Below are 14,247 nucleotides of genomic sequence, written 5' to 3' on the forward strand. Positions count from 1 at the left end.
CATTAATAATTCTGTTTGTTACAATTGTATTCGCCCCGCTTACATCATTATGTATCATCACTCCCTTGATGTCATTTTATCATTGACTAGCCCACTCTACGTTAACCTTGAATTAGATAGGATCTGTTATGTTTGCACTATATGATTTTATGCATATTAGTTTCACAATTTTAGTCTGATTGTGATCTTTTTCCTTCCTCTCCCTCTAACTGTAAAGCGCTCTGATATCCTTCGGGATCAAGTTCGCGCTATATAAAACTTTATAAATAAATAAATAAATAAATCGAGAATGGATTCCTGCATCACCGTATACGTAGGCATATCTGAATATCGCCTTCATAGATTGCTGCTGCTACAAAGACAGCACTTGGGCTGGTTCTGAGGTTAATAAAATCATGGTCGATCTCCAACAAACTGGTCAAATTGCACCGGCTTGCTGTCCTGAAAAGATGTCAATATAAAGCACTTCATGTCATTAACGCTCTTCAATCAGGGGGTTCATTCTTATTTGTACTCGCTTTTTTGCCTGGTATCAGCTGGCCGAGGGGTGAGATCCCACTGTGCTTTGCTGACAAAAGTCTCTAAGTTTACGAAAATCAGAATAGATGACTAGTCTCTGCCTGTGGTGACTGCAGGTACCTGGAATGGAATGCCCTCCCACCTGCCCTGTGCGCCCAAGAAAACATGAGTTCTTTCAGGAAACAAATCAAAACCTTTCTGTTCATGTTCAGGGGCTGTGTGATTTTGATACTTAAGTGCTCATATTAGCGCCAGGACACTTCTTTCTCGATTTAGCTATGCAGGGCTATGTAAATTGGCTCTCACATCCAGTCATAAGCCATCGATGTTTGGGCAACAGATCGTTGCAGCTATAGACGCCCTAGGAGGAGGAAAGGCTCCGGGATCTGAAGGTCTGGTGTAGAGTTTTACACAGCTTAGAAATAAATACTGGACGCATATCTGCTGGAGGTGTATGCCGAGGCATTAAAGGGTGGTGTGGCGCTGCCGTCTATAAGTGACACATTCATATCAGCACTCCCCAAGTTTGGGACAGACCTGGCTAAGTGTACCTCTTATCACCCTCTGTCACTGCTGCCCTGTGATAATAAATTCCTGCCTGAGGTGATGCGACTCGGCTATCCCTCCTACAAGAGAGAATAGTCTCATCTACGGACGGTATTCGCAGTGCTGCATCGGGAAAATACACACATAAAGGCTGGTGATGCCGATAAGGTGTTGGACTCCCTGGAAATACCTTTTATGATTGAGACATTTAGTCTCAGGGAGTTTGAGATCACTCATGAAGCTGCTGGACACACAGCCTATGGCCTGCGTTTACGTAAATGGGCTCATCTCAGATGCCATTTAGATCCCCTGGGGCACTGGGCTGGGACGCCCTCTGTCGCCCGTTCTATATACCAGGAATGAACCCTTAGGCCTGTGAACTTCAGGAGAGGCATACCATAACCATACTGGGCTGACACATTTTAGACACTGAAACCAAGAAGTAAACACATCTTTATAAATTGAAAGGTTTATAGTCACGGTGGCCAGGCCTGGAGGTGCGTTGAGAGTTGAGAAGGTCAAACGATGGAACTTCAGAGTACAATTGTTCGAAATCCTTGAAGTTAGAGGTTTTCTGGACAGGCCGCTGTCCTCTGGAGATCTGGTCTTTATTGAAGAGTAGAAAATAAAATATTCTCTTGGCATCAAAAGTATCACCAAATAGGTATAGCCACCATTCAATCCACTCTACTCAATCACATCTACACAAGATCATTTAATGATACATATATACCACCAAGAAAGGAATTCCACATAATAACTTTAATATAATAAAATACAACTTATGTTATTTCCTTTGTATGTAAAAAGGAGATTATATCTGTGACTCCCTATAAACAGTTCTAATTTTAATCCCCCAGTACAAAATATAATTTGGCGCACTAAAACACTTCAGATAAAAATACATGAGGTACTGGCATCAGTGTGGGTTTAATGTGCTGAGAAGTTTGATACCAAACTTCCCAGGTTTCAGTGTAGTCATTGTGGTGTTGTGGAATTCGTAATGACAAAATCCCCGCACCATATACTCATAATGACAGCACTGTACTTACAATGCCCAAGAATGGACTTGGGCACTGTAGGGGTACAGGGCTCATTCACCTGTACCCTCACCACTGGTATACTACACCCAGCTGGAGGGGTGGCTGATCTAGGCCAGGGAAGTGTTTTGTAGGCATGGCACACAGGGATAATATTAGCATTAGATCCTTCTAGTACCTGGCCTGTGTTATTGCATTGTTTGCATCACATTCTCCTAATGCCTCGCCTGTGTTATTTCATTGTTTGTGTGAGATTCTCCTCGTGCCTGGCCTGTGTTAATACATTGTTTGCATCAGATTCTCCTAATGCCTCGCCTGTGTTATTGCCTTGTTTGCGTCAGATTCTCCTACCACCTGGCCCTTGTTATTGTATTGTTTGCATTAGATCCTTCTAGTGCCTGGTCCTTGTTATTGCATTGTTTGTGTCAGATTCTCCTAGTGCCTGGCCTGTGTTATTGCATTGTTTGTGTCAGATTCTCCTAGTGCCTGGCCTGTGTTATTGCATTGTTTGTGTCAGATTCTCCTAGTGCCTGGCCTGTGTCATTGCATTGTTTGTGTCAGATTCTCCTAGTGCCTGGCCTGTGTCATTGCATTGTTTATGTCAGATTCTCCTAGTCCCTGGCCTATATTATTGCATTGTTTGCGTCAGATTCTCCTACCGCCTGGCCCGTGTTATTGCATTGTTTGCATTAGATCCTTCTAGTGCCTTGTCTGTGTTAACAATTACGCCCTTGCCCACTCTCCATCACGGGCTACTCCTCCGTGAATGCTTTGTGCACGCCTACTGTTGACCATACCTACTGCTGCTCCCCCAGGTGACCACCATGCATAGTCTGATCTACTCTCCGGTCCCTGCCTGCTTTCCTTTAGCCCCAATCGCTCCAGCGCTTTTCTCCTTCTGCGCAGTCCTTCCCACCTGAACTGACCACCCACGCCAGGCGCTACCTTAACACTTTACCAGTTTGGAGCGTGCCATTCCACCTGTTCTGCCCTAACCCCCACCCCCTTTCTCTATCCCCTTGTACAGCACTGTTCTTCTTCCAACCCAGTCCTGAAGATGATCCCAATTAACGCGGATCAAAACGCCGTTGACCATTCAGCCTAATAATAGGCGCTACCCACAATGTGGCACATGTTACCAACAGCTAGCTACATCCAAAACAAGCTTTTTTGAATTCATCTGTAGCCACATTGTTTTGCATAAATCACTGTATATATTCGACACTAATCACTATTGCGCCGTTTACGCTGATCAATTTGTCACTCGCGTCGCCACCTTGCTCACCATATGCACCTTTCACGCACCAAGTACAATTGGGGTTGTATTACTTGTGTATCTACAGTGCTGCTACTACTGTAAATTACTTTGTTCTTCCTAGATAAACACGATGCCTCGGGCCCATTCTACGTATGCATTGAGTCTCTTTATTTCTTTGCTGACAATGTTTTCTACATATCCTCTCTAATTGTTCTAATACTTATACCAGTTGGAATACTATATGTGTTTTGCTATGGCCTGTGTTAATACATTATTTGCATTAGATCATTCTAGTGCCTGGCCTGTGTTATTGCATTGTGTCCATCAGATTCTCCTAATGCCTGGCCTGTGTTATTGCATTTTTTGCTTCAAATGCTCCTCGTACATGGCTTGTGTTATTGCATTGTTTGCATCAGATTCTCCTCGTACATGGCTTGTGTTATTGCATTGTTTGCATCAACTCTAGTGCCTGACCTGTGTTATTGCATTGTTTGCATAAGCTTCTCCTCTTGCCTGGCCCGTGTTATTGCATTGTTTTCTTCAAGTTCTCCTAGTGCCTGGCCATGTTATTGCATTGTTTGCATCAGATTCTCCTACTGCCTGTCCCGTGTTATTGCATTGTTAGCATCAGATTCTCCTAGTGACTGGCCTGTGTTAATGCATTGTTTGCATCAGAGTCTCCTAGTGCCTTGCCTATGTTATTGCATTGTTTGCCTCAGATTCACCTAGTACCTGGCCTGTGTTATTGCATTGTTTGCGTCAGATTCTCCCAGTGCCTGGCCTGTGTTATTGTAATGTTTGCATCACATTCTTCTAGTGCCTGACCTGTGTTATTGCATTGTTTGCATCAACCCTAGTGTCTGACCTGTGTTATTGCCTTGTTTGCATCAGATTCTCCTAGTGCATGGCCCGTGTTATTGCATTGTTTGCATAAGGTTCTCCTAGTGCCTAGCCTGTGTTATTGCATTGTTTGCAAAAGATTCTCCTAGTGCCTGGCCCGTGTTATTTCATTGTTTGCATCAGATTTTCCTAGTGCCTCGCCTGTGTTATTGCATTGTTTGCATCAGATTCGTCTAGTACCTGGCCTGTGTCATTGCATTGTTTACATCAAATTCTCCTAGAGCCTGGCCTGTGTTATTGCAGTGTTTGCATTACATCATTCTAGTGGCTGACTTGTGTTATTGCATTCTTTGCATCAGATTCTTCTAGTGCCTGGCCTGTGCCATTGCCTTGTTTGCGTCACAATCTCCTAGCGCCTGGCCCATGTTATTACATTGTTTGCATCAGATTCTACTCATGCCTGGCCTGTGTTATTGCCTTGTTTGCATCAACCCTAGTGCCTGACCTGTGTTATTATGTTGTTTGCTTCAGATTTTGTTACTACTTTGCCTGTGTTATTGCATTGTTTGCGTCAGATTCTACGAGTGCCTGGCCTGTGTTATTGCATTGTGTGCGTCAGATTCTTCTGGTGCCTTGCCTATGTTATTGTAATATTTGCTTCAATCCAAGTGCTGGTCTGTGTTATTGTATTGTTTATATCAGATTCTCCTCTTGCCTAGCCTGTGTTATTGCATTGTTTGCGTCACATTTTCCTATTGCCCGGCCTGTTTTATTGCATTGATTGCATCACGTTTTTCTAGCACCTGGTCTGTGTTATTGCATTGTATGCGCTGCTTTTGGTATGTTATTCTTTGAATAGTCGTACCTTTTTTCCCAATCAAGTGCACTCATCTTGCAGTAGCAATCTACTTCCTATTTATGTAACAACAGACAGCACAGCATGTCTGCCAGAGATGTCGTAAGGTCAGAAACAGTACATAGGTAAGTAAGTATGATGCAAAACAAACTGTTGATTTAAACGAAGAAGCTGCTGTGATAGACGGCAAAACATCCATGTTGAAACAACAGCAGTAGGACAGTGGTACATGGAATGATATTGGTAGATTTATTTACACTTCTGTGCAGTGCGTGTCACTTATTGTTCTTTTCTTCCACTCTCATGAGATGGTTTTACAAGGCAACTCTGAGCTCACTGAGTGTGGAGCGAAGATTGAAAGATCTGATTCTTCATGCTGGCAGGTGGACTGGTGATCCCTGAGGGGGTGTAGTTAGTCTGTGTGTTGTCACGGCTGTCCAGGGGGTGTAAAAAAATGTCAGCAATTTGTGGAGGGCCCTCTTTTGGGTGAGAACCACACAGCTTCATGCAATACGGACTTAAGGGTTTGTGTCTGGTCTGGATGAGTTACATTCTGATAGCAAAATGGAGGACTTTTGTTTTCATTCATCAAGCTTTATTCGAATTGTATAAACAAGTTCATAAAAGCGTACAATGTAAAAGACAGAACAATAAAAACCATTTCATATGTTAAAAACAATTCGATTAAAAGCAAAATAAAAACAATACAGTACTCGGGAGACTAGTTGATAAAAAAGACAGAAATAACCAATACGAGGCAGGAAATGGCATTTTACCGCTCCATGTTAATTACCAGTTTTTCTAAGGTTGCATCAAGTCCCTAACCCTAACAACTGCTTTAAGGTAGGTGGATACAACTTTGACGGTATACAGATTTTCTAAAATGTTCAATCTGTGATAGGCAGCTCTACAGTTACATATGCCCCATGATCTCAATAGTGGTTTCAAAAGGCTTTCCCTCGGGTTCCCATAAAACCTACAGAATAAAATACAATGGATAGTAGATTGGGCTGATATGTCGTCAGAGGGGCAGTTCTCTAAGTTTCTAGACCAGTTGTTGGGATACGGGAAAGTTACTAGTCTATAAAAAATGTCAGTTCAGAAACGGGTCAAGAGCATGCGAATGTAGGGAGAAGGCTCTAATATTAAATATCTTTGTATCCCTTCACACTTAGTGATCAGTTGGTGTTCTACAACTGTACTCTTGCCCGTTTCAAAGGGGATTGATGTTACCAAGGTTTAACATCTTCAGTCACGACAGACAGAGAAAGCCCATCTACCTCGAGGTTCTTGAAAAGCTTTCTCCACTCCTCTGGTGCAGGCAGGATGTTTATTCTCTATTTGGCATTTACCAGGGGATGTTCAGATACAGTGGTTGAATTAAACCTTGGAGCAGCACTTGTAGCGATGACTCTTGGAGTCTTGTAGTGGGTGGTGGATGTGGTAGGACTGTCTCAATGCTCTACGGAGCTCAGAAAATCCAGACTCGCCTTCATCTCAGAGCTCGAGCTCTTTGGCTTGACCAGTTAAACTCCAATAAAGAAGATGACCTAGACCAGTTCTACCTCTCCCGACATTCGAACTCATCATTGAGGAAAGAAGCCCTTGTCTGGAAAGCAGATCTATACAAGGTGCACCTGACAGAAGTCCTGCCTGGAAGGAAGATCTCCGCAAGGTGCAGCTGACAGAAGTCCTGCCTGGAAGGAAGATCTGCACAAGGCACGGCTGACAGAAGTTCTGCCTGGTGGTGACCTCAAAGCAGTGAGAGACCCACAAACCACAAGATCCTTCAAGCTCAGCTAGCCACACTGGACACAATGTACACCAACTGATTTAGTTTTTATCAAATGGTTTATTCCATCACAAATGTGATAGTTATCTTGCCCAACCCATTAAAAATGCATTACATACTGTGCAAATTATAATAAGGCAGACAGGATATGTGTCACGTTTTGATTAGGCCTTGGTGTAGTTTGCAGAGTTTTACTCCTGGGAGCTCCACGAAGTGCCAGAAAAACTCTGCAGAACTCTGCGGACTCCCGCAAGTGGCAGAGTTTGTTAAGTTGCTCGCACTGATTTTTAGTTCCAGGAGTTTGTCCGGCACTGTAAAATGAGCACGAATGGTACTATGCGTCACGCTAGAGGGCGCTGATGCTTCCTGCCACTCAAATTGACATTCTACTCGAGTGGTAGCTTCATCAACGAGAATGGCAGATTTCTACACTCGAGTGGTCGTGACGTGCCGTGACCTCCCGCACTGAGAAATCTCGCCAGGAGGAGGCCTGGCATGTGATTTGTTCTCACAAGCGCTTGCCACCTTACAGTTGGCGAACCGCTTGAGAAACAAAACTCAGTTGTGCATCACTTCGTGATGTTTTTTGAAATGAGCTCCCCCGGCAGAGCGGAATTCTTCACCCACCCCTGGTTTTAAGGCAATAATCTCTTGGACAAACTCTAAACTAGGCCCTATGTCTGCAATCAGTGTTGTAGAAAAAGTGAGATCCATGGCCTTGTGACTATCAGGCCGTTATCTGACTTCTGATGAACCCCACAGAGTGAGTGCGCAGCCAGAGGGCAGTAAAGAGACCGAAGGACAGGAAATGAGGTAAACTTGAATATGAGAAATATGGAAAGGTACAAATGCTGCATCACCTGTGGATAACTGACACCTCCTCCCATTCTGCCAAATGCCTATTCAGTCACTAAGTGGGATCCTGGGCCCCAAACGAACAACATCATGTCAGATACCATGTAATGGTGGAAAAGAGGGGAAAAAGAGTAATATACACACATCTGTTGTGGGGATATGTCAGGTAAATTATTGCTTTCTCAACGCAAACTGGTAGTTTCGCATCGCGAGAGGTCACGAGCATACGCGCCCACTCGCAATGAGAAACCTGACCTCCCCGCATTGAGAATCAGACCTGGAGGTTTATTTTCCACGCTCGCGATCGGCAACTTGATGTTGCTGATTGCGCACGAGGAAAAAGTCTCGCCGGGATGTAATTTTTGCTCGCTCGCGGTTGCCAACTTGAGCATGCGGACTGCGAGCAAGCACAAAATGACTGCTGCACTACGCTACGCTATGCTATGCGTGTTTGCACTGTGCTACATGCAATTCGCGTAGGTCGGAGTACCGCAAACTTCGCAAACTACACAAGCGTAGCGTAATACTTCACTCAGGGTTAGTTGTGAAGGATTCTCTATAAGTACTAAATGACTGATTTCGTTGAATATTAAATTATATGAATCAACGTTTGTTTGCCTTATCTGCGCACACAATATAAAGGACGGGCCCTACAGTGAACCCCTCGTTCTGTTTTACAAAAAGCCCCCGAAGGAGCTGCATCTTACAGAACTTTATCTAACTTAGGAAGAACTAAAGACTTGCTTTTTAAAGTTGTCTTTCAGGGCCAGAACCAGGTGCTGTAAGCTGCACTAGTTTCAGGGAGATGGACAGATGTTATGGCGATAGGAAACCCCCCTCAACCCACAATAATGTTCCAGTCTTCCAGGTTAGAAGAAACCAGAAATGCTTGAACCAAGGGAGCTATTGACAGTGTCAAAGGTGACTTATGAAAAGTGAGTAAAGACAGGAGTTGGTATTTGAGATGATCTTAAGTGAATAGGAAAGAAACGAGACGAAGTGAGTGAATGGAGTTACTTTTGTTATGTACTTCGCAAAGAGTTACTGGAAATTTCGCAGCCCCGCCTGATCCATCTCTTTTTCTAAAATCTATTGTTATTTAAATGAAGTCTTAACCATATGCGTCTATCTTGAACCTCCTTTTCAGATATTAATAAGATGTCACCAGATCAACAGAACTTTTAGTTAAATATCTGTGTATGATGAAATATTCCTTGCTAAGTTTCAAAGGTGGTAAAGAAGAAGGGGTAGATTTACTAAGATTTTGCGCCGTGTTTGTGTCACAAAAGTGGCACAAAAAAGTGCAAAATATTTTTTTCCTAATTTTCTTTCCAGCAAATAATGTAAAAGTAATGTGAAGCATCGCATAGCACCGTGTCACATTACTTTGCGCCATGGGGGGCCTGCCAAGTGTGGTGCATGGGCGTTCCACTGCAACGACCCAAGGTTTCTCACGCTAAACCCAATTTACCAAATACAGTAGATTGGGTTTAGTGTGAGAAAACTGCACCCTTTTAAACTAGGCGCAAGGAAGGAGAAATGCTTTCATTTCTCCTTCCTTTTCTGACTTTGCATGCGTGCAACGCGCATACAAAGTGGTAAAAGCTTTCCCTCATGTCTAGGGTGTCTTTCCTGTACAAAACCTATGCTGGGCTCACACACACACACCCTAGCGCTCTTGTGCTAAGGTGTGTGCATGGCGCAAGGCTGCTGTAACCAGTGCAGGTGCAAGGGAAAGGGAAGGAGAGAGCCATATCTTTGAAAATATGGTGCTCTCCTGCTCCCTCCTTGTCACGCAGCGCAGCCTCCCTGGGGGGAGGGTGGGTTGCGCTGCATTGCATGGAGATTTGGTAAAACTCCACCGAAATGTCTTTTACAACCAGTTAAACGTTGTGAATTCTCATTCCATTATGTTTCAATTTAGTAATTTTAAATATCTTTACATCCAACAGAAAACAAGCCTTGAATGTATGAAATGACCATCAATAACGAAGCTAATTCTGTAAATCTTCAATAATAGCAGAAATAATGAGCTACAGTATTCAGGAAAACATCAGCGCATTCGGCGACAGAGGAACCTGCACACAAATGGACAGATCCTGGATGAAGCATCAAGGAAGTTCAGTGATTGTAAGAGTCTGAGCTGTGCACCTCCACGCCACAAAACGAAGAAATTACCTTAGGAAACTTAAGGCAACAACGATAAGAAACCGCCTCCTGTATAAACAAGTGTCCAACATCAGCTTTGATCATCGGATCGGTATGATGTGATTACCACAGTGCTCTGTTTTATAAAATGATGACAAGCCATCATTCCGTGCTCTAGGAGAATTGTAAACTCTTTCTGGACAAACCACAGTAACCAGAGAAGAGCACAACAGAGCGGAGCCAGACAACTGACGGGTAAAGGAAAGAGGAGTTCTTCTAGCTACAATACAACAGACTGTTCCAATTTGCACCGGCCGGAAGGAAGATACATCTTTACCCGCAATCGTGCACAGCCATAATCCAATCTAAAGGCACAATCGCCTACTAAGACACCTTCTACGTATTAGGAGTGTGGTAAATATTTGGTGGCTATTGCATTTTATTATTAAAACAGAAATCAAACATGTAAAATACCGCACACATATTAAATGTGTGAGAAAAACACAAGTGCTTTATCAGACATGTCGGCCCATCAGGAAATGCAGTCATGGGATGAAGACAAATATATACCCGACCCACAAACACTAACCAAGAAAGAAGAATCATACACATGCAGCAAGAGCTTTAGTTTGTCATCACTACTCAAGCTTCATCAGCACACGTACACAGGACAAAAACCCTTCAAGTGCAGTGAATGTGGGAAGAGCTTTAGTCAGTTATCAAACCTCCAAAGTCATCAGCGAACACACACAGGGGAAAAGCCATTCAAGTGCAGTGAATGTGGGAAGTGCTTTAGTCAGTTATCAAACCTTCAAAGACATAATCAAACACACACAGGGGAAAAACTATTCAAGTGCAGTGAATGTGTGCAGAGCTTTAGTAGGTTATCAGACCTAAAATGTCATCAGCGAACACACGCAGGGGAAAAACCCTATCAATGTAGTGAATGTGACAGAAGTTTTCGAGACTCTTCAGCATTAAGGAATCATCAGCGAACTCACACAGGAGAAAAACCATTCAAGTGCAGTGAATGTGCAAAGTGCTATAGTCATTTATCAAGCCTTCAAACACATCAGCGAATACACACAGGGGAAAAACCATTCAACTGCAGTGAATGTGGGAAGAGCTTTAGTCGATTATCCGTCCGACAAATTCATCAGCGAACACACACGGGGGAAAAACTCTATCATTGTAGTGAATGTGACAGTAGTTTTAGTAACTCTACAGAATTAAGGGTTCATCAGCGAACTCACACAGGAGAAAAACCATTCAAGTGCAATGAATGTGGGAAGAGCTTTAGTCAATTATCAAAACTAAAAATTCATCAGCGAACACACACAGGGGAAAAACCCTATCATTGTAGTGAATGTGACAGTAGTTTTTGCTTCTCTACAGCATTAAAGAATCATCAGCGAACACACACAGGGGAAAAACCATTCAAGTGCAGTGAATGTGCAAAGAGCTTTAGTCAATTATCAAACCTACTAAAACATCAGCGAACACACACAGGGGAAAAACCATTCAAGTGCAGCGAATGTGCAAAGTGCTTTAGTCAGTTATCACACCTTCAAAGACATAAGCGAACACATACGGGGGAAAAACTCTATCATTGTAGTGAATGTGACAGTAGTTTTAGTAACTCTACAGAATTAAGGGTTCATCAGCGAACTCACACAGGAGAAAAACCATTCAAGTGCAATGAATGTGAGAAGAGCTTTAGTCAATTATCAAAACTAAAAATTCATCAGCGAACACACACAGGGGAAAAACCCTATCATTGTAGTGAATGTGACAGTAGTTTTTGCTTCTCTACAGCATTAAAGAATCATCAGCGAACACACACAGGGGAGAAACCATTCAAGTGCAGTGAATGTGCAAAGAGCTTTAGTCAATTATCAAACCTACAAAAACATCAGCGAACACACACAGGGGAAAAACCATTCAAGTGCAGCGAATGTGCAAAGTGCTTTAGTCAGTCATCACACCTTCAAAGACATAAGCGAACACATCCAGGGGGAAAGCCACTCAAGCGCAATGAATGTGGGGAGAGCTTTAGTCGACGATCAGAGCTACAAAGTCATCAGCGAACACACAGGGAGAAAACATAGAAGGGCACTGAAAGTGAAAAGAGCTTTTGTCAATTTTCGATCCCACACAGCCCTCAGTGAATACACTCCTTCATTTAACTCACATGGAAATAATCCTAGAGATGCAGAGATTCCGGAAAGAATTTAAGAACATAAAAAATAATATTGACCCATCTAAGGACATAGACAAGAGCAGAACAGTGCAGTTATTGTGAGAGGAATAAATTACGGAAAAAGATAAAATTCAAATTATGTATGACATTGAAATACCAATGATAGAAGACCTGAATAGCAGTAAAGAGGAAAAACAGATAACAGTATTTGCAGAATTATAATAGTGTTTGGTTCCAGTGATTGTTCACTTCCGTACACATAACAAAGTGACATGATGTACCAGGATACACAGTGGGAGACAAGCACAATGTGGATTTAAAGAAAAGAAACATTGTTGATTTTTATTTGGTGAAGAAGAGATACAAAGAAAAACATTCAATCGCACCTGACCACACTACCTGTAAAGCAACACTGAACAATACTGGGACTAACAACGGTATTTTCAGCTAACTTGTCGGATTAGTGATAACACCTATAAACCCAACACACGTGGACATGTAGTCAGGGCTCTGGAGATGGAAGCTTCATTGGTAAAATGCATGTGTTACTATTAACAAATGCCACTGCAGTATACGTAATGAAATAAAGCGAAGCACAAGTGTTCAAGAAATAACCTATTTTTAGATATAAAAGAACATATACCTTGTTTTTAAGTAATGTTTGCTGCACCTTTTACACACTGTTATCGGTTGATGGATCAGCTTGTGCCTCGGGTCCTATAGCTAAGTGTGACCCATGGCTCCTCTCCGACTTGTCTCTCTCTATTAATTCAGCGTCTTGCCAAACTCTACTTTTTACCAGAATTGAGCGACTGTAAGCAGCAGACTCTGGTTTAATAATGTGGTGAAATAGTGAAATCCCACATCAAAAGCATATATGTACCAGGACAATCCGTTGCACTCCCAGCAACTCGTCTTCCACACTGATAGTCCCTTGTTCTCAAATGTTCTGAATGATTTGTTGTATGAATGCCAGAAGTGGCAGTGACATTCATGAAGCTAAAGCTAACAGGAGTGTGTGGGAGACAGAGAGGGTGAGAGATAAAGAGAGCGAGAGAGACAAAGAAATGGTCGAGAAAAAGAGAGAAATGGAAAGAGGGGGAATGGCACGATATTTGTACTCACCTAAAAATAGAAGAAGCAGCCGAATACATACCAAAGTGAGACATCACCAGAGAAACGGGCTGAACACCTGTGAATTTATCTATTTATATTTATTACCTATAGACTCATGTCATGCAAATAAACAGGGAACAAGTAAGGAGAATAGTGATGGAGCCCATTATCATATGCAAATCACAATGACGTCACATGTAGTGATGTCACAAGAAGTGATGTCAGGCCCTCATAATAATTTTCACGGAAAAGGTTGACGGCCTGTTTTAAAAACAAAAAACAAGAAACATAAAATAATGTAAAAAGAAGTTTTTGGTTTCAGTTTTTATACATCATGTGTTTATCCCACTTTCAGTTTGTAACTAAACTCGGAATTGACTGAAAAATTTAAATATTTTTAAACAGATATGTTGAACTTGGAAATTACATTTTTAAACAGTTTTTAGCAATTAAATAACATGTGCTTTAATTTGTGTTTGTTTCCTGATGTTCTGTATCCAGCCCCTAAGCCCCAAAGTGTTTCACATTTACAGTGAATTAAGCAATAGAAGGGCTAATTTTGTCTGGTTCTCTGTTCCTCTCTTGCGCCACTCATACAAATAAATAAAGGGGACGCTGCTAGTGGGACAGATAATTGCAAACACTCTGAGGCCGGTGTTTGCATATGCAAGAAGCAAAGTAACATTTCCCAGTCGCAGGCTAAGGAGCTGGGTGGAACTGAGTCCCTTTTCTAGATAATAGTGGGGGGACCCCATCAAACTGTGTCAACCTCCGACAAGTGCCGTGCTGATAAAGCAAAAGTGAATTTGAGTACTTTACGATGAATTAAAATGAGAGGAAGAGAAGAAGAGAGCGAGGTGCAGGATGTATTAAAGAAAATGAAAACAAGGGAAGCAAGACTTTACCCTGTTTGTGTACAAACATTTTACGTAAACAAGTTGTGCTGTGCATTTTAAACAGGCTGTCACCCCCCTTTGTATGTAAATGAGCTTCTGTAATCAGACACCCCAGTCTCCCATCTCTTCTCACGCGGATGATAAATGTGAGCACTATAAGGTAATCACAAACAAGGGCTAT

The 14,247-nt window shown here is 42.4% G+C and overlaps 1 protein-coding gene across 1 annotated transcript in view; it reads left to right on the forward strand.

Annotated features, from left to right (window-relative positions):
* Positions 1-13,639, forward strand: part of LOC144808008 (uncharacterized) — a 35,639-nt gene extending 22,000 nt beyond the window's left edge. The window contains exon 2 of the mRNA XM_078673577.1: positions 9,659-13,639. Coding sequence (XP_078529703.1) covers positions 10,343-11,962 — 1,620 coding nt within the window. The 5' untranslated portion in view covers positions 9,659-10,342 and the 3' untranslated portion in view covers positions 11,963-13,639. The remainder of the gene's footprint in view (positions 1-9,658) is intronic.
* Positions 13,640-14,247: the final 608 nt, after the last annotated feature.

The sequence above is a fragment of the Lissotriton helveticus genome, chromosome 1_2, assembly GCF_964261635.1.
Source record: "Lissotriton helveticus chromosome 1_2, aLisHel1.1, whole genome shotgun sequence".
NCBI classification, from domain to species: Eukaryota; Metazoa; Chordata; class Amphibia; order Caudata; family Salamandridae; genus Lissotriton; species Lissotriton helveticus.